This window comes from Lissotriton helveticus, chromosome 1_1, assembly GCF_964261635.1.
Source record: "Lissotriton helveticus chromosome 1_1, aLisHel1.1, whole genome shotgun sequence".
Lineage (NCBI taxonomy): Eukaryota > Metazoa > Chordata > Amphibia > Caudata > Salamandridae > Lissotriton > Lissotriton helveticus.
The window spans coordinates 1,602,947,666-1,602,969,756 of NC_136057.1; the positions used below are offsets into that span (position 1 = coordinate 1,602,947,666).

A 22,091-nucleotide genomic window follows, 5' to 3' on the forward strand; every position below is an offset into this window, starting at 1 on the left:
AAAGCCTAACGGAACATTTAGGATTGTTCAAGATCTTAGAAAGATTAATAAGATTGTGGTCCCATGTTGTCCGATTGTACCAAATCCAGCAGTAATTCTACATCAAATTACACATGATGCAGAATGGTATACCGTGATTGATCTAGGTAATGCATTATTTTCGGTTCCATTACACCCAGAAAGCCAGCCAATATTTGCGTTCCGGTTCGGAGATCGCATTTAGGCATGGTGCTGAATTCCTCAGGGTATACTGAGAGTCCATCTATTTTTAATCAACTGTTTAAGAAGTCATTAGAAAGTTTGAGCATGCCTGGAGAATCTGTATTAGTTCAATATATTGATGATCTGTTAGTGGCATCAAATACAAAAGATGAATGCATATCAGATACTGTTGCATTGTTGAACCATTTGGCAGAACAAGGACATAAAGTGTCTCCATCAAAATTACAATTTTGTCAGAAAGAAGTGCAATAGTTAGGTCATAAGATTGCTAAAGGAACTAGGCAAGTCACTGCAGAAAAAATCAAAATGATACAAGGAATGCAACCACCAAAAACACAAAGATAAGTTAGAATGTTCTTAGGAATGGTGGGTTACTGTAGACAGTGGATTAGTGGATTCTCACTAATAGCAAAACCCTTACAGATACTAACTAAATCAGACATCAGAGACCCTATCGTACTGAATAAGACTGAAATGGAAGCATTTGAACAGCTAAAAACAAGTTTATGTGAAGCTCCAGCTTTAGGAATGCCTGACTATGAAAAAGAGTTTGAGCTGTATTGCAGTGAGCGAGAAGGATGTGCATTGTCAGTATGAATTCAAAGACATGGAAAACTGAGGAAACCAATTGCGTATTTCTCAGCTGTTTTGGATCCAGTTGCAAAAGCCTTGCCAGGTTGTCTGAAAGCAGTGGCAGCTACAAGTGTGAGTTTGGAACAGAGTGAAGGAATAGTGATGGGATTTCCTGTGAGGGTATATGTACCTCATTCTGTGGAGATTCTCCTCACTAGGACAAAAACACAATACCTTACAAATAACAGAATGACAAAATATGAGAAAACAATTCTAGGTGCAGATAATGTGACAATTTAATGATGTGTGAATATAAATCCATATACATTGTTACCTGATGCTATGGAAGCTGAAGCAAGAAATCAGGTTGATCACAAATAGGGGCCAGATATAGGTAATCCCAGATTACCGATTCTTAAATACCGAATCATACCGATTCGGTATTTAAGAACTGGCAATCGGGATGTAGGTAATTTTACCGATTTAATTACCGAATCGGTATGATTCGGTAATTACCGAATCGGTAATTGCCATTCATTCCTATGGGCCTGGAGGCCCAAAAGAATGAATGTCAATTACCGAATCGGTAAATACCGATTCAGTAATTGAGGGAAACATTGAAGGGTGGCAGGGTGTCACTTTGACACCCAGTTGCACCCCTCAATTGTGCATGGGTGCACATGTTGCAGACATACTTGCCCTTAGGGCATATATGTCTGCCACATGGCACTGTTTAAAAAGCAAAAGAAATGCTTTTTAAAGGGTCTCTAGTTGGTGGTAAATAACACATTCTTAAACCCCTGTAGCACTGATTACAGTGCTACCTACATGTCAAAATACAGATTCGGTAATTTTACCGATTCTGTATTTTACCGATTCGTTAAAATTACCGAATCTGTATTTTAACATGCCCCTACATCCCAAACTCCAAATACCGGTCGGTAATGGCCACAAATCGGCCGTTACCGACCGGTATTTGCCTTCCTACATCTGGCCCATGATGTTCTTGAGTATTGTACCAAACCAAGACCTGACATTAAGGATGAACCATTGCCTGAATCTGATTATGTGATGTTTGTTGATGGTTCATGCTTGAGAACAGAGGAGGGTGCTTTGAGTGCTGCATATGCCGTGTGTAGGCGCGGTGCGTCCATTGGGGCGTAGGGGCGTAGCCCCACTAAGTCCCATGGACCCACCGCGTCGTCGCTAAAATAAAAATACAAATATTTAATGATTGCGCTACCTGCCGGCCGGGAATCCATGAGACACCCGACTTTTCCGGAGTGCGAAGGGGGGGCTGGGCCTGCTGCAGCTTGAGTGACAGTCCACTCAGCTGCAGCAGTATTGCGCAAGTGAATGTTTGGGCAGAAACTAGCCCGCGCATGCGCAGATAGGTTCCCAGCTCAAGTTCCCCTTAGAGAGAGGAGCAGGGGGCGGGCCGCAGCCCCCGGGGTTGCAAAGGGGACTGGGCGAGCAGACATGGTGCCCCCTAGCCAATCCTGGCGCTGCATGCAGCACCAGGATTGGCTGGTCCAGTGGTCCACGTGCAAGCCAATCACTCTGTGACTTCGGGATGGCCGTCGCTGTGACGTTGTAACTTCCACTCTTAAATTCATCTAGCCTGGAGCTCACCTCGTGCCAGGCTGCAGATCGTGTGTGACTCCCGCCTCGCCGGTTCACCGTCAAGGTACAGGTAATGCCACAGTGCATTATGCGTTATGTAAAGCAATGTTATGTTTCCCGTTTTTCTTGCCCTCTTTTAATCCGTTTTTCTTGCCCTCTTTGCATTCGTTTGCCTTGCCCTCTGAGTTTCTCCCGATTTCCTTGCCCTCTGTTCCGTGTGTGTGTGTGGGGTGGGGGTGCTTCGTGCTTTGTGTCTGTGTGTGTGGGAGGGGCTCTGTGGTTATTTTGCACACCGACTGTTCTTAAATGTAACTTTGAAAAGCATAATTTCAAACCTGGCGGGAATTGTAATTGTATTTATGTAGCGCATGCTTCCCCATATGAGGCATTAAAGCGCTTTGTTTTCCCAAGTTAAGTCCCAGTGGAACTGCCCTTTGCTTCGTGCTTTGTGTGTGTGGGGGGGGGGGGCTCTGTCGGTGAACGATGGGATATTTCAATGAGGGAATGATACATGCCAATGAGCTGCTGGGAACAAATGCCAGCCAGAAACAAATGTCAGTAAGCAAACACATCAAATAAATTACCAAAATGTAGCGTGACGTCCTCACCCCATCAGATGGGCACTGTTACCTCCTGCCCTGGGCTTTATACCTGAAAATCAACTCCATCAGGTGTGTTACTCTAATTATTTTAAATAAAGAAGACCAAAACTACAACACTCAGAATGGATTAGGTTGTTACATGAAAGATAAGAACTGAAATAGTGTCCATTAAGCGCCTGAGTGAGGTGGTCACTGTAAACACAAACACATTTTTAAAAAGTCCAGTGCACACGTAGATCGTGTTCGTTTTATAGCACAAGTCTAGATCCTCCAGAGTGCTGCATAAGACAAGGGGGGGATACGGTAAAGGAGGCACAAGTACAGTTTAAGTACAAGTAAAGGGTATTCTCTTCAGGTGGCTTCCTCAGAGAAGAAGCAGTGCCTGTTATTACTGGTGAACAGGGTATTCCTCGAAGAAGAGTGTTTTTTTTTTAGTTAAAAAAACTCTCGGGAGACAAAACTTGCCTCTCTTTCCTGAAACTATTGTGGCCGCTTCCACAATCAGTAAAATGCTGCAATGTGATGCCATGTTTTACAAAAGGTTCCTTTTCACAACCCACACACATTTTTTTCGAAAGGATTTCTTGTTTTGGAGCGGGCTTTCTCACCCTATAGTCTAAGCCATGCCATTGCACATGGCATGCCTTGCAGAATGTGTGTAATGGCATGGAACAAGATATAGTCCTACTTTCTGGAAAGCCACTTTGCTTTACTGAGCAGGCGCCTGCAGTGTAGGAGACGTCCAACTGTTCAGGGGTACCCCACTGACACATGGGCATGGTCTGCTGATGTCACCATTCATCATTACTTCACCGACAGGAAGGAACCTAGTGCCCACAGCTGCCACCAATGCAGCTCTACTTTATCATTTATCTACTGTCTATATCCTCACTCCTCTGTGACAGTCTCTTTCCTTTGTGCTCCCAGGTCTGTCACCTCCCTCCCACTATTTCTAATTTGCTTTGTCCCTATTCAGCATTCTGTCCGTTCCTGGCCCCTTCTAACCTTGCCCTTCTCCCTCTCCCCTCCACCATAGCTCTTGTCTGTGTATTCTTCAGCCCTTATCAGCTCTGTCTCCACTTTACCTATACACTTTTCTTTATCAGCTGTTTTTTTTCTATCCTCTCCATACAAAGTCCCAGCTCTGTCTAGTCATAAACAAAAAGCAGAGGCCCACAGACACCTTGTGGATGATTTTCTGACTTGATTCCATATACCCATCACAGGTACTAGGTTTGTCTTATGACATTGGACAGGGTGACACACTGCTCATGAAGGATAAAGAGACTGAGGCTTAATGACAATGCTCATGTCTGTGCTATGTCCGTGAATAGAATAAATAAATACAAATAGTTTTTTTAAACCTATTTTGAGTAGCATTATGAATTTCAAATGCAGTTGATGGTGGTTCGGGCTCGCTCGCTGCGCTGCAATATGCAAATTAGTTTACTGGTCGTGTGTACAGTGGCAGATGTCCTGGAAGCATCTTGTCTGAAAGGAATTCGTTCTGCTCAAATAGCAGAATTGATTGCTTTGATTCGAGCATGTGAGCTAGGAAAAGAGATAAGATTCACCATAGTGACTGACAGCCAGTACGGATTTGGGGTTGTCCATGATTATTGACAATTGGGGTCCCAAAGAGGTTATTTAACTTCCGCAGGATCCCCCATTAGGAATGCTGAATTTGTAAAAATGTTGATTGATGCTATTCAGTTTCCTGATAAAAATGCAGTGGTGAAATAGGCTGCCCACAAAAAAGGAGATGACTACATCACTAGAGGCAATAGGTATGTTGATTCCATTGCAAAATACTGTGCCAGAAATCTTGCATCCATAAATCGGGACAGAGAAGAAGAACATGTTTTAAGTCCTTTAATGCTAACCACAGTAGTTGAGACTTGGCAGGAAGCGAGACAGATGCAGGAAGAAGCTAGTGAAGAGGAGAAAAACATTTGGCTAAAAGCAGGGTGTAGACAAAGGGAAGAAGATGACATCTGGGTTTACAAAGATGAAAGACCAGTAATGCCTGATAGAATGATTTCAAACATGATTTCAAATATGGCCCGAATGTACCATGGTCCAGCTCATGTTGGGAGGGATGCCATGATCAGAATGTTCAGGCATACATGGTATAATCCTAAATTTAGGATGATCGCCGAAAGCCTATGTCAGAGGTGTCTATGTGTGTCAACAGTTTAATCCATGAAGAAAAACAGTTGTGAGCTTGGGAACCATAGGACGGGAGGGAGGTCCGTTCACATGAATGCAGTTGGATTTCATTGAACTGCCACCATGTAACAGACTCATATACGTGCTTGTAATTATTTGCCTATTCTCTAGGTGGGTAGAAGCGTTCCCCACCCAGAGAGATGATGGAGTAACTGTTGCAAAACTGCTTTTGCGTGAAATTATACCACGATACGGTTTTCCAGTAACAATTGAAACAGATTGTGGAAGCCATTTTCAGAATTAATTATTACAAATGATTTGTGAAGCACTGGACATTCGTCAGAAACTGCATTGTGCTTACAGACCAGAGGCTTCAGGGGTAGTTAAACAAGTGAATGGAACAATAAAAAACAGAGTTGCAAAAATGTGTTTGGCGACAGGTATAAAATGGCAGGACGCATTGCCACTTGTTCTGATGACCTTAAGGAGTATACCTGACAGAAGACTGGACTGAGTCCACATGAGATTTTGATGGGCAGAGTGATGAGACAAGCGTTTGTACCAGTTGATAAACTGTTAACTATTAATGATGACATCATACTGGATTACTGCAAAAACCTGTCTGACGTGGTAACTTCTGTGTTCCATCAGGTGGGAACTGAGTTAAACACGAAAGAGAAACATCCAGCTCATGATCTAGTCCCTGGATATTGGGTTCGAATAAAGGTACACCGAAGAAAAAATTGCTTCGTACCTCGCTGGCAAAGACCGAGACAGGTTATTTTGGTCAGCACGACTGCAGTTAAATGTGCTGGAGTAAAAAGATGGGTGCACGCCAGTCACACCATCCGTGTGCCTGAACCTGAAAATCTACACGAGGAAGGTGAAAGCACAACTGATTCTGATTCTGAAGGAAACCAGAGAGAAATTCAGATACTGAAGCTCGACAAGAACGTCGACATCTGGAAGTATCGGATGCAAGTTCTGCATCTGAAGGAGAAGGTGAAACTGTTGAAATACCAAATTTTGAAGATCGACCTGAAAGTCGAGATTTGGTAAGAACTGATACCAGTAAGGACATTGAACAAAGTGAAGATAAAACTGGTAATCAAGAAAATACTGAAGAACAGTCAGAAAGCTCTGAAAGCAGGAACCAAAATCCTGACACTGGAAAAGAGGAAATAACTCACGACAAGGATGAGATTCCAAGTACCAGTTATGGAGATGTTCCTAACAGGGTGAAACTGCTGGGTAAAGAGAAAACAGATTCTGAAAAAGAAACAGACATTATAAAGTTCATCATAAATGAAACAGTTGAAAATACTGAAAGTGAAACTGATGACAGTGGAGATGAAACTCAACTGAGAAAGAGTTCAAGGAATAGAGCTTGGAGAGTGGAACATAACACTACAGAACCAAAAACAAAGAGGGCTCGTAAAGGAGATAATTGGCCTAGAGAAAATGATGGACTGACATTCAAACTGGTTAACAAAGCAAGAAAACCAGAAGATCAAGTAAATGAAATAACAAGTCAGAAAGAGTTGTTGGGAAAGAGAATAGAGGTTGTTCAAAGGCCAAAAAGAGTGAGGAGACCAAACCAGAAATATAAATCACCTGAATGGACTTACATGTTTTTGCCTCCTATTGAGGAAGTAAACAGCAGCCAAGACAACTTGAATTTCACAAGTCAAGAGAAAGAAAATGAGTAAAAAGACTCAAAGAAAGAAAAAGAAATATTTGATCTGAAATTACAAAGTAAAAGCAAGACTTGAAACATATGGTATAAGAAAAAACACTATGAGTATAAAGTGAAAATCTATTAAAGACAAAAATCCAAGTAGAAAGAACTGTGAAAATTGCTGTAATCGCTTTGTAAAAAAAAACAAAAATGGCTACTAATGATGTAACTACGAAATGTTCTATTTTTATAAAATGGTGTAGAATGTGGTTAATATGTACTGGATTATTAATGTTAGTATGGTTGATATTAGCTATTTTTATTCCCTTTAGAGAACATTTTGAGAAGATGAAAGCAAATGGGACTATGAATGGACGAAATAATGAATTAAAAACTACAAAGTACATGTGTATAAGCCAGAGATTCATCAGGATTAATCTATTAGTGATCTTTCAAATAATACTTTTTCAAGGTCATTATCTGAGTTGTTAGAACCATGGATGCTAGTGACTGTTACGTTTGTGTAAAATTGCCAGCCTCAGTTTCAGAAGGGGTAACCTATCATCATCTTCCACTTACATATGAAATTACATGTAGTGTAATAGCAAGTTTATTTTACCAAACAGGCAAATTAGAGTATTAATATTCAAATTCTGATTATGTTTTTGCAAAATTGAAAGTTATAAATGAAATGAACAAAGTTAAGCCTGCAAAAGTTATGGGAGAATTTTTCTTAGAAACTCAAGAATTGACTCATGATTATGCTTTTAGACATAGTTTGACTTGTAAAATGAGGAATGAAGAAAAAGCATTTTTAGATATGGTTGAAGAAAGGAGGAGTGTATATAAAAGAAATGAAAAAGTGAAACATGCTAAATCTAAATATCGGGAATCTGAGGATGAAAAATTTGATGGACGAAATGTAAATGTGGGCATAAGCATAGATACCCCATCATTAGGGAAATTTTGTATTTGTAGAGACAATACTGTGTATGATAATTATTTTGTGGGAGCCAGTCAATGTAAAGACACTTATTGTATGATTGGGGGTTGGGGATTCAAAGGTGGTAATGACCCTGTTTTTCCTGGAATCTATTTCATTTGTGGGAACAAAGCTTATTATAAGTTGCCTGATCATTGGTATGGGTCCTGTTATGTAGGCTTGGTTTTTCCTAAAAATGTTCATGTAGATAGAGGTACTAATGGGATACATGAGATAGGTAAACCTATAAGTCGTAGAAAAAGAGAGAGTGTAATAGAAATAATAGGTGATGTTTTTGGAGCACTGATACCCGCAGTGGGGATAACTTTTAATGCAAACAGAATTCGGAAATCGTCAACGATAGTAGATCGCTGTCAACAGACACTGCAGGTGGATTTTTAATGGCAATCACTGAAATGATTGCTAAGAGGGCTATGGTAATGCAAAATCGTCTTGCTCTTGATATAATTTTAGCAAAAGAAGGAGGAGTTTGTGGAATTTTGAAAGTACAACACTGTTGCACTTACATTCCAGATAAAAGTCAAAACATTGAAAGATATATTACAAATCTTACAGAATTGCACAAAGACGAACCACTGGAGCATGATGGTGTCCTTGAACGACTTGGTAGAAGTTTTTCAGCAGTTAAACATTGGTTGCATGAAATAGGTAGTTCTATTATAGGTAAAGTATTAATTCCAGTAACAATAATAATATTAGTGATTCTGATATTAAGATTATGTTGCATGATTAGAAAGAGAAGAAATGTTAAAAGGTCAATAAAGAAGGTGATTCAAGAAAAACAAGAAAGAGAACGTGAAAAGGGTGATATAGAAAACTATCAAGACAGCAGAAAAATGGAAGATACTAGAGTATAATCTATAGTAATCGAAATAACTTGAAACATGTTAAGATTAAAATGTGTAAATTTTTGGGAAATATTTGGTGATAAATCACCAAAGGGGGGAGTTGATGGAGCGAGGTGGAAAAACAAAATTTTGTATACCCCTCGTGAAGTCACTTTCTCATAACAATAACATGAATTAATCGTGTGGTTTTGAGAATTAATCAACATAGAATAGAATGCACACACAAAATCTTGGTAAGCAAAACTGCAGACAGTGGACCACTCTAATTCCAAGCACCAACCCCAATATCTCCAATAAAATATACAAGCAAAAAGTACTGGCGTGCAATTTTCAAATGCCCCCTGTCCCCAAGGGCATATCCAAAAAGGATTAGAAGTAATCTGTATTGTTCGTATATGAAAAAGCACCGCTAGAAAATTAATTGTCCAATAATTCGTTGGAGAGTAATAACTCGTTAGGCCACATGCATGCAGACGCTGAATCACAAATGCTGTTGGAAAGATATGTGGAATTCAGTGTTCCTTTATTAGTCCATACAAACACCAGCCAACGCGTTTCGTTCCGTGACCGGAACTTCTTCAGGGCTATATTGCTTCCTAGACGCAAGGTGATATTAATTCGAAATCCTCTTAGGTAATAATTTCCTGGCTATTTTCAATCCATTCTTATATATCAATATCCATTAGGAAAAACTTATATGTCTCGTACCATGGCAGGTATTAGCCTTTTTTGATATGTGTAGAATTTTTATCTTCAATTTTGAATATTTCCCTTTGGCTCGATTTTCAATTTCGGTAATAATGTCACAAGACGGTATTTACCCGTGTGGTCAATAAACCACCGAACAGAGCTGTCTTCCCGAATCACCAGCGTCAAGCGCGATCCAACTAAGGATAGCTCTGTTCGGTGGTTTATTGACCACACGGGTAAATACCGTCTTGTGACATTATTACCGAAATTGAAAATCGAGCCAAAGGGAAATATTCAAAATTGAAGATAAAAATTCTACACATATCAAAAAAGGCTAATACCTGCCATGGTACGAGACATATAAGTTTTTCCTAATGGATATTGATATATAAGAATGGATTGAAAATAGCCAGGAAATTATTACCTAGGAGGATTTCGAATTAATATCACCTTGCGTCTAGGAAACAATATAGCCCTGAAGAAGTTCCGGTCACGGAACGAAACGCGTTGGCTGGTGTTTGTATGGACTAATAAAGGAACACTGAATTCCACATATCTTTCCAACAGCATTTGTGATTCAGCGTCTGCATGCATGTGGCCTAACGAGTTATTACTCTCCAACGAATTATTGGACAATTAATTTTCTAGCGGTGCTTTTTCATATACGAACAATACAGAATGCACACACAAGTACATGTGGGAAAACTAATTTGCTCATGTTGCAAACTATAATCCACTAACTAAGTGATGATGTTACGTTCATAATTAATGCAGCAGCTATAAACTAACCAAAAGCGGCCTGAATGTGCTTTCTGTTTTTTTATTTGTGGCAAAAACATGAAGACTGGTGAGTAAATCACGCATATATGTTGCTTTATTTGCTAAGTAATAACTAACAGGGATACCTTAGTAAGGGGGGAGGTAAACAGAAGGGTTATAAATCAACAATTTATGTGAGATTGTGTTTGTTTCTATAATCGTTCACATTCTGGCCTATGAGGCCTAGAACAAAATGGACATTTCTGTGACTCCGAGATTGAAGTGCAGTGCGCATGCGCATGGTGAAATGAACTGCAGACGAGTATGAACTGCTCATGCCTGTGCAGAATGGGTCAAGGACAACGTGCCCTGAAAGTACAGCTGAGTGCCAACAAAATGGACATCTGTGCTGAGAAACGTGGGAAAAGAACTAAAACTTACCATTTAAAGGACATGAGCGAAGCGGATATAATAAGGACAAAGACCATTTTCATTGAGCTGATCTTGCAGACATTAAACAATAAGATGATGAGGTTATGCTCATCCACCCCTTGAATTGACCAATCAGAACTGTTAAAAGACACTGATAGTTACTTTTATAGATAGATTAATTAGAGAAAAAGGGTATAAAAGAGTTGTCCGGACTTCAGAAAAAACTCTCTTCTTCGATTTCCATCTATGTATCCTGACATGCTGCCGGAATGCTGAATTTTCCTGAGGCGTAAGGACTTTGAATTTTTCCGAACTTTAACTTTGCTTGACTGAGTAAGGAGTCTTTAGATGAGGTTAATAGCTAGAGAGAATAGGGAGATGAACTTAGGGAACTATTATGTCTTTTGCTAATATTCATGTCCTATAATCTCAATAATAATGTGCTTATTTTCTGAGCTTTGCATTAAAATGAAATAAAAATGTATGAGTTAAAATCTTTTCTTTCTCTTAAAATCTATTGCATTAAACACATTTATAAGTGAGTAAATAAAGGTCATGCTAGAAGATTTTCTTTAAACAAAAATTAGATAAATGGAGAATTAAGCTAGTCTTGTTCATCCTTGGCCTAATTTTTACTAGCAGATCCATTGACAAATAATGGTGGTGTGTCTGAATAAATCTTCTCTTTGATAAAACCATGGTAAAACAATTTAAACTGCAGGTGTACATATTATAAATATTTAGCTTAATTTTGACACTCTGCTATGATCCAGCAGCTCTCCTTTGAGTCTCACCAATCCATGAAGTAGAGAAAAGTGTGTACAAGTGACTCGCAGTGTTATGGGCCCCACTGATGAGTAAATGTGTGATTTGAAACTTCAGGGAAAGGTGACTAGGTTTTAGAAGATATTTTGGGAGTAGCGCTGCATCACTACACGGTACACACTTAAATGCGCCCAAGATCGCCGACTCACCGCCAATCGACACAGCCAAGCCTGACTTCCGGGACCTTCCCTCGAACCAGAAGCCAGGCAATGAAGCGATTAAGGTCGCAGACCGAAACTCTGCGCCTCCCAGCGAGCCCGCAGACCGGGAGGCGCAGAACAGAATTCTCCCACAACACACTCATTGTTCCCAGTGGAGGGAATCTACCCGACGTCCCCCAAGCCCAGCAGGGAGAAAGGCAGGACCCCAAGCAATACTCCACCACCCAGCAGCGGAGCAGGTAAGGCAACAGAAGCTCCCCAGCTCCTGCATCCTCGTCCCAGTCTGTCGAAGATAGAAATAATAAGAGGAGGAATGCTGGGAATTGTACTCCCAGAGGGAGGGGGTGAGCCAGCATTCCTTCTGTCTTTTTGTCTTTTTTTCTGTCGTGAGATAGTAATATCTAATTTTTTAATGAATGGGACGAGGACAGGAGGGACCTGGGAGGTAATTAATATTGATTATGCAGGTTCCTCAGCGGCTCCTCCCTTTGACTGGACTTTGTGAGACGTCACCTGTTAATACATAGGATACATGGCAAAATGAAATGCAGATCGCAAAACTTTGGAGCACAATTTCCATCTACTATTTTCACCCTGCTTTTTCGAACATGATATTCTGTTACTAAAGTCAAGGTTGCAATTTAGAGCTGCATTACACATTACCCATTGTGTATCTTAATATTATACATTTATTTTAGAGTTGTTAGCGTGCAAAAATATGTTTTTTTAAAAGGGTGCTTTTTAATTGGAACAGTAATTGAAACTCTCGAGGTTTCTATTTTGATGCTTTCAGCAAAAAAGGAAGAGAATACTACATACTAACGTAAGTAAGTATTAATTAGGTGTTTAGCAATAGATTGGACCTATTGTGAAACCTGTTCTCCTCAAGATGCAGCTAGCAATGAGCACCTACTAGACACAGAATCTTCTGGTTTACCTTTCATGATTAGAATGTGCACTAAACCATGAACAGTAGTAAAGTTCTGCAGAGCGGTCGGGGTTGTCATTGTTATTCAATATTTTTCATGTCACAGTAATGTGAAATATTTGCGATATGGAATTTGTTACGGTGAAAAGTTCAGTTTTTAATCCACTGTATTTTGTGCAATTGTTATCTGTCACTGGCATGTTAATATGCAAACAAACTGGGCTATAAAGTACTGAAATCTAACAATACTTGGCTTCGACAGCCTTAGCTCCTCAGCACGGATTGGCACACAACACCTCTACTTCGGAACAATTTTCAAGTGTAACCCTAGTTCCCTCGGGATAAACGCCCCACGGTGTGTGAGTCTCAGTATGAACGTAGGTAGTGTGGAAATATTTCTGTCTATCCCCAGCGCATTCTTCACAGTGTTCAAGTTACTGCTTGAGCAGCCCCCAGACACAAAACAAGATAACCATCACTGTAGAAACAGGTCAGCTCAGCCACCAGCCTCCTGACTATCACAGCCGGGAGTCTTTCTTTAATTATTACATTTTATACAGCTTGTTACTTGCACAAAAGAGCTTCCGAATACATCAATTTCCACCGGACAGGTAGGCATGTGCAGGCCCATCGTGTAGCTCCAATATTGTGGGGTTGTCGGAGTTGATCTAGCTTTTATACGTGGTCTGTCGGGGTGTCATTTCACATTGTTTAAGTAGGAGTGAGCTATTGGTTTATATTTTATCTAAAACTGCAGAGCAGATGACCTCCCTTCGGGCCTATATATATGATACTTATTATTATTGTTAGGAGGTTTATAAAGCGCTCAGCTACCCCAAAAGGGTCTCCCGGCACTAAAACGTCAGGTCAGTTCTATCCCGGCCTCACTAGCTCAGAACCGTAAGGTCTACAGCTGTCTAAGAAAGATCGCCAGTGAGGGACAACTTCTCAGAGGTTCTGGGAGAGCATTCCAGAGCTTAGGGCCCTGAAACGTTAAAACTGGCCTTCTATGCGTGCGCTGTACAGCATAGCTGAAAGTTAAAAAATAAAAAGCTCTATGACCCATCCAGCGTTGACCGCACCATAGCAATTTGTTTAATATACTCAATCCTGGTGCCCCTCACTCGCACTGCTGTACTACATGGCTAAAGAAAAATAAGCATTTGCAATGCAATAGGTCTCGATTTCGAGAGAGTCTGAGCTATTTGCATTGTAAATGACAATGCCTTATATTTATATGTTTTGAAAACTGCAAGGGGTGAATAAACACGCACTTTGGGGCTTATAGTTGTTGCTTATGAGAAGCAAGGCTGGCAGTAAAAGAGGCGCAGTTGCTGACAACCTTGCTTCTTGTAAGCAAGGACTATAAGTACAAAGTGTGTGTTTACGCATCGCTTACAGGTTTTCAAAACACTTAAATAAAAGGCATTGTCATTTACAATGCAAATAGCTCAAACTCTTGCAGATGCGAGACCTACTGTATTGTAGATGCTTTTTTATTGATCTTGCGCATAAGTAATCAATGCCAACCTATTTGCGGCATCACACAAAGCGTCCGTGCCTGTGATTTGGGAGGGAGGGGTGCGGGGGGGAGCAGACCACAACCAGCTTTTATGTGAAAAAGTCCACTTTATTGGAACAGGTGCACAATAACAATTAAAAACTCCTAGGCCAATGCCTTACAAAACTAAACCTTACTAAATAAAACACTTACCTAACCCCGTCCCCCCTCCCCCGCCCCTAACATTTTCTCGAACCCGCCCCCACCCGTACATTACAACATTACAAAACTACAAACACTATAATTCAATGCATAAACATATAAACCTATAAATCCAAACAATTTGTTACACAAAAATTCCACTGCCTGCCCCTTCACCACTTTACGATCACCCAACCTCTGTAACTACCCCAACAATCAACCTGCCCAAACAGTCCCTGTCTATGACCCAACTTTAAAATAAACAACAAAAACTCTGCCAACCCTGGCAAACTTCAACTATTTCCAGTACAGCACCTGCTCCAAGCGACAATACAGCAAACACCCCTTGCAACACCAGAACCATCAAAGCCACCTATATATAACAAGCATTGGAAATGCAATAGGTCTCGCATTAGGAAAGTTTGAGCTATTGGTCTTATAAATGACATTTTTTTATTTATGTATTGTTTTTTAAAATAGCTAAATTAATAGCTTTGTCATTTACAATGCCAATAGTTATAACTTTCGCACATGTGACACCTATAGCATTTGTAATGCAACATGTTTTGTATTTACGTGACTTAGATGTATTGAAATAAAGGGCTGTTTTACATCAAAGTTCTCTGAAACGCAGTAGGTCAACCTGGCCAGCTAGTGGCTCTAATATCTAATGTGGACCCCATACTATCAAAATGAATACCACATGCCGTGTGCGTGCTTACATAAAATACATTATACCGCCCACATATATCGTCATTATTTCCAGAGCGATGACAAACTGGTGTAAACTACAAGGCACGCGAAATGCGGCTGGGACTGGATGCTGTACAGAAACAGGCTATCGCAGTTCAAGCTCTAAGTGTGTTTTTCACACCCGTTGATAGTAACAAAGCCGTCGAGTGTGTGTTTAGATTGCCCAAACTCCGCCGGGCAGAGTGCCTAAGTGCATTTTTTAGGTTACAAAATATGATTACATGTTGCATCTGTCAGCTGTATAAGTTATGTGCACTTGGGCGGGACACGTTTTTTAAACCAAAAGGCGCATTTAAAGTGTGCTGTTTTACAATGCCTCCCAGGCCTTTCCTACCGAGCTTGTACTAACTAGAAGCGTCACATGGCACATGAAAAGCGTCACACGGTGCATGAAAGGAGAGCGAGCTGTGATCCGTGTGTTTCTTGGAAGAACTGAGTTTCAGTAAATTGAAGGGAAATAAACATGGAAATATAGGATAGAAAACATACATGTAGTCTTATTAGTAGCGGCTTCGAGAGACGATGGGGCCTCGTTTACTGTCTTCCTGGCTCGATGCTGTTTGGGAGGTGGGAGGGGGGAGTGATAGGGATGTAAGCGCTAGGGGCACGTGGGAGGAGAAGTAGGAGAGTGGTGCAGGTGGGGGCGGGGAGCGGAGCCTTTGAAGCGACAAATGGTGGTTTGTGACGTAGGAGGCTAAGCTGGGATGACTCGCGGTATCTGTTGATTACAATAGGTAATTAACAGCAAAGTTTCAGACTTTTTTATTTTAACTATGAGGAACGTACATGAGCCAGCATCCAAAGCCTGTATGCCACAACTGGATGTCAGAGACCCTTTGTAACTGGCGAACTGGGCATGTACCTACTTGGGTTAGCGTCATAAGCCTGGTGTGTTTTGTAGCTAACAGCCTGGTGCCTCGAACTCCCCCTAAGTGGTGTTAATTAACTCCCACCATGAAATGTGTGAGGTGTTGCTCGATTTTTTTTTTTAAAAAGACCCGACTGGAAACGAATTCTGAAGTGTTGGGGAGAGCTGTCGACTTTGAAACAGATGAACAAGCCTGGAGTTTAGGCGCCGGCTAAACATTCGGCGATTCTGGGGAAACCACTTAATCTCCTGTGCCTAAATATGAATGTGACTTGTGTAATGTAACTGATGCTCATGTAAAGGCTCCAATACCTCCGGGTCGAGTTCGCGCTATATAAAACTGGGAAAGAAAGTTATTTTGTAATTTCGGTCTAAATGTGCACACAGTTGCAGTAACTCTCATTATGTCAACCCAACATCCTACATTTACTATTCGCGACATTTAAGAATAAAAATATAGCAGGGAGAGAGAGGGGAGGTGCTGGAGGCTGGGGAGGGGGAGGAGAAATGCGAGTAAGGCTGTGTGCGGGGAGAGAGAGGGGAGGTGCTGGCGGCTGGGGAGGGGGAGGAGAAATGTGAGTAAGGCTGTGTGCGGGGAGAGAGAGGGGAGGTGCTGGCGGCACCAAGCTGGGGAACAGATGGCGATGGCTGGAGATTTGATGCTGTGCACGTGCATTTTAACTCATTGCGCTTGCGCATTGAGCTAAAAGCGCACATGCACTGCATCAAATCGCCAGTCTGGTTAAACTCTGTTTAAGCCCCTATATTCTCGCTCCGCTCAATGCGCATGCGCATTGAAAGGCGAGACCTAAAAAGGAAAAAATGCCTAACGAAAACCCTGAAAATGAAAGAAAATGAAAAAAAATGTGAAAACGGGAGGGAGGGCGGGGGACATTTTTTTCCTTAAGTAAGGCTCCCAGCCACCAGGTCACCAGGTCACCAAACCTAAAATTGTGTCTGGGAGCAGTAGCCCAAGGCATTTATCCCTTGGGCTACATTTGGGCTACAAAAAACAAGCCCAAACCAAAATGCCCGCTTGAAGGCATGCAAACCCCCTCCCTCTAAACCCTCCCATGCCTCACTCCCACCAGCCGGATCCACGACCTTGTCTGAAAGACCAAAAACCCCCACAAGGCTCCCCCCGACTACAGGGTCCTGTCTCTGACAAACCTTAGGAGAGTGTAGCCGCCCCACCCTCCAACCTGTGCCCATTCATCATCTCAAGCAGAGCTGGCAACCCTGGAAAAAACCTCACCTCTAGAAGAATTGGGAGGAGAAAAAAGGAGAGGGCTGAAAGTATCCCTCCCTCCCACAGCCTCCAAACCCAACTCAGCTCCCCCGTCCCTGCCGCGCTCGAAAGATAAGGAAAATGCCACCGAAGGAGCCCGCCCCTACATGTCTCCCTCCCCCCTCCCACAACACCAACATCCTCCAACTGCTGGACCATGCCAGGTGAGAGAGCCATATGTCTTAGCTGCTCCCCTTCACCTAACCGGCCAAAACTAAATTGCTCCCTCATCACAGGCGAGGGAGGGATATACTCTTGCTGCTCCGCCTCCCCCGCCCGTGTGCACTTGGGCAACGCGCTAGCTCCCAGAACAAAAATCCCCTCCCGCCCACTCACAGGCACCGCAGGAACCTCCTGAGCGGCTGACAACAAGGCCGAGCGACTCATGCTGCCGCGCCCGCCCCCCTCACTTTCCTCTCTGCGGGGGTAGACAAGGCCCTCTGTCCCGCAACAAAAGCAGAAGAAAGCTCCTCTGATGCAAACGCGGCCGCGCTCCCCACCGCCGCACCCCTTCCGCCTTCATGCCCACCCGCTCTCACCTCATTAATCACACCCTCACCGCTGGACTGCACACAAAGCACCGGGACGCTTTCCTTGATCACCGGGGTCATCCTGGGGCGTTTGGGCAAAGTGCACGCAGCCACCGCTGCTGCCACGCCTGCTGAGGCCTGCCACGCAGGGCGCGGCGGCACGGCCATGTCCCCAATTACTAAATCAAGAGGCCCATCCTCGCTCAGCAGCCTGATGGCCACGAGCACTCTGACATCCTCTGTCGCCATAATAATAATCTTCAAAATCGCGATTAAATGAGTAAACAGCACTGAATAACCCTGGAAAAATGTTTCCCCTAACTAAAGCTCCCAGCCACCAGGTCACCAAACCTAAAATGGTGGCTGGGAGCAGTAGCCCAAGGCATTTATCCCTTGGGCTACATTTGGGCTACAATAACAAGCCCAACACAAAAGGCCCGCTTGAAAGCATGCAAACCCCTCCCCCCCTTCCCCCCGGCCCTCTCAAACAGCCCGGAAGGGGGACCTCCCTGCGGTCGACAACCCGCAACTCCCCCCCCCCCCCCCAAGTCCCCGTCTCATTGGTAGACATTCTTTGTTAGTTGTGTCCCTTTACAGTTGAGTTATATATCCGTTTGTGTGTCAGATATACATGGTCATGTCATGTCTTACCACTGACCCACTTTGTTTATTGTGATACGTAGGTGAAAAGAACAGGAGAGAGCCTGACGATGCAGAGCTGGTGAGCCTCAGTAAAAGGCTGGTAGAGAGTGCCGTGCTGAAGGCAGTTCAGCAGTACCTCGTCGATGAAACACAGTACAAGCATAGACAGACTGACAGAAGCCCGGTGAAATCCTCCATCAGTGATAGAAATGGTAACAGCAGCGGGAAGTGAGGGCTCACAAGGACAACACCGGAAGCAAAGAAGCGACCCGAGGAACAACGCAACTTGCAGGGGCACGCACGTGTTCTGACACACTATCCGGATGCTAATTCATGTTGGGCAACTTGCATTGTGCTTTTGAGTAAGTTTTTATTGAGATATGCTGTGATGCGAGGGATGTTTTGTTATAAAAGTTTCGTGATCTGTGCGTTTGCATTAATGGAAAGCAAAAATCTAATGCATCAGGGAGGGGATCTGGAGTAAGAAGCACCTACAAAATACACAGGTCTGTCTTGTACTCGGGCGGAAGAACATGAAAAGTATTGGTTCCTTTCCTAGAACGAGCTGAGCCCGCTTCTCACCCCTCTGGTCTGGCAAGGTTGTCGACGGAAGGAACCTTACCACACAAACATCTGCAATAAGTGTACTACAAACACGGAGCTGCATGAGTGCTTGCTTTGCAGCAAAACAAAAAATCAACTGAAGTTCCATTCTTGCAAAGACTCCAGTCTACCCTCAGCAATTTATCGCAACAGAAGCTCAGCACAGATAATATATACGATTATGTAATATATGCAAAATTTCTATTGAGTATTGTGTGACACTATGCAGTGTTTCAGGTGGCGATGATTTCCGTAAATATATTTTTGACATAAGTAGTACCTTTTTATATCAAATAAATGTGGCCAAATTAACAACGTTTTGCATCGTTAATTTCGTTTTAGCATATTCAGCTCAACCTGCATGTTTCGATTCCATTTCTCATGCAGGGCGTGTTGTTTTTTTCTCTTCTCTAGGAAAGATACTTGGAAGAAATCTAACTGCAAACGCAGCGTTTCAGCAATCAATTGCCCCGAGAGTTAAGCTGAATCGGAAAAAAAGAGCTTTTTGCACATCCAGAGATCAGAGCAATAAACAAGTGCACGCAACATATGGCCCCAGCGCGCCTTTAGACACTGAGGGTGGAGGGGTGGGGGAGAGTGCGGCCGAGAGCACACAGAGTGTTTCCCTTGCGTTATCGAGCAGGGGCACCATCCAAAGCTCGCTCCCGCAAGGGAATCGCCAAACGTGCACATGTTGCTATTGAAAGCAATGCAACGCGTGCACGTTTTTCGATGAAAAAGCGAATTGATTACAAGAGGTCCCCTATGCAGCGCGCTGCATATACAAGACCTAATGAGCAATAGATCTCATATAGGCGAGAGTTATTGGCTTTGTCAATGCTTTTCTTTTGCATGTCTGTATCCTGGTAACCGGAAGCATGAAAGGTAATGCTCAGCAGTACCGGGAATAGAACTGTGGGCAGTGTAGTCTGCATTAAGGTTTCAGTACCAGCCCATCTTGTAATTAGCGGACAGCTGAAGACCTTTGACATTATTGGAAACTTAATGACATAATTTCACGCAAGTGCAAGGGGATGCCATTGTCAACAAGCACTGACAAAGCCAACAGGTCTTGTCTATGCAAGATCTATTGGTTTTGTCAAAGTGTTTTCTTGAGCCATGCTGCACAGCAGTGCAGCCGCTGTGCAACATGGCTGAAATCAAAGAATATAAAATAGCTATTATGCGGCCAACACTGCCCATGTTAAGGCGCCTTCTATTTATTTTTACTTTTAGCCATGTTGTACATCAGTTGCTGTGCAACTTCTGAATGATATTTTTTTTTAAAGCGCTATGATGTAGCAGCGCTCTGCATCACAGCTTTTTATTTTTACGTTAAGCCATGTTACACAACAGCAAAACATTGACAAAGTCGATGGATCTCGCATTGGGTAGACCGATTGGCTTTGCCAATGCTTGCTCTCTTCACTCACCAATTGTGTTGTGGTCTTTATGTGGTTTCACTTTTTTTGTCAATGAGGATTGCTGGACATTTAATACTTTGTCCATAAATTCCATCCTGAGGCTACTCTGTAAGCCATACATAATGTATGTAAACAGCTGTTGTCAAGAGTCAAAAAATAGGCCATGCAAAACATTTCTTCCATATGATAGTAATTAATGTTGCCAAAGTTTCAAAGGACTCCATTGCCCTAGGGGCATAAATGTCACCGCATGTGCGAATTCTCCCTGGGAGATGGAAATCTGAAGATTTGACTGCACCAAGTGTCACACTGAGTTATTTCTGTGCATAGAGTCAGTGAGGATTGGCGTTGTGTACAAGATGAAAACCTACAGGTATATGTGAAACAGATGAGATAAAAAAATAGGTGTCATCTTTTGAATTTTGGGTTACAAATTATACTATCAATCATGCCTTACCCATAGTTTATATGTGGCTTGATTTGTAGGACACTGTACTTTGTACAATGGCCCTCACTAACATATGTTACATGGTGGTAACAGGTAGTGATGTAAACTTATTGGTCCACTCACTGTACATTTTAGGGACAACTAATAGTCAAAATGTAACAAACTACATACTGTTAATTACATTGTGAATGTAATGTCAGTGCTGGAGACTTAGGAGTTGTGGTGCTGACCTAGTGACGCTAAGAATGTTTAAAAATGTAGTGGTCATGATCTACTGTTTACCAACATTGTATCATGATGGGTAGCGTGATGCTAAGGTAATATACTGCACACTCATTCATTCTCCATGTTGCATATGTGATGGACTCAGACCGAATAATTGTAAGTATCTGTGTGGAGTTGTGTTCAGGAATCGAAACAATAAACACATGCATGTACATGTAGAGAAAAATATATTGTATCTGTGTTTGCTGCTACTCATGTGGCAGTGTAGCTATAGGTCTGTCCCACATACACCATGGTGCAAGTCTACCTGTGTAATTACCTGGATTGTTTATGCTCAGAAAGGGACTCCTTCATGCGTCCGACTAAAAAGTAGAAGGTTGTTTCGATTTGTTTGTGTGATGCTGGGATCATCACACATACAAAGTCTAACGTTCACCTATTATTATATGTAACTGTCTCGTGAATATTTCCAGGAAGCATGATAGAACATTGACAAGGAATGAATGGCACTGTTTAAGATGTACATGGTGAACATACACATCTTGTATGTAATTTTCTATAAGTCACTTCCTCTGTTATTCTCATTGATTTCTGGCCTAATCGCGGAGTCTACACCCTGTGTTCCGAGAATCTGCTTCACACGCAGGGGCGTAGGTCCCGAACTCGGGAAGTAGACACCAGAATCGGGCCGAAAAGCATTGAAAATACTTAGGAAATGACATACAAGAAGTTGAAGGCAGCCATTTTGTGTCCATCCTGCTGATCTGTACATCTGTCCTGCCCCCAACATGGTTGAGGGATTTGATGACAAGGCACCCTGCTTCATTGAGTTTGAATTAAGGTTCTGTCTGAGGGTGTGTTTGATAACTACCCTCAGGTTTCTTAGAGCCCAGTTAGCCAATTGAGTAAAGCAATATGTATGGAAATCTGGTATGATATTGCTGCATGCTGCAGTGCAGTGGGTGTGTACCAGCGGCTGGGCAGGATGTGCGGCAAGCGCTTGGAGGACCTGCGACACTGGGCCTACAGCAAGGCTTTTTTATATTATCCCCACATAAGCCCACTGTACAGGAGGGCCCTGAAGACAGCCTGGCC

General features: G+C 42.4%; 1 protein-coding gene across 1 annotated transcript in view; it reads left to right on the forward strand.

Moving 5' to 3' along the window:
* The window catches only part of AMHR2 (anti-Mullerian hormone receptor type 2), a 1,194,741-nt gene extending 1,176,246 nt beyond the window's left edge, over window positions 1–18,495 (forward strand). Inside the window, exon 11 of the mRNA XM_078687697.1 lies at window positions 18,338–18,495. Within this exon, the coding sequence (XP_078543823.1) occupies window positions 18,338–18,379 (42 nt within the window). The 3' untranslated portion in view covers window positions 18,380–18,495. The remainder of the gene's footprint in view (window positions 1–18,337) is intronic.
* Window positions 18,496–22,091: the final 3,596 nt, after the last annotated feature.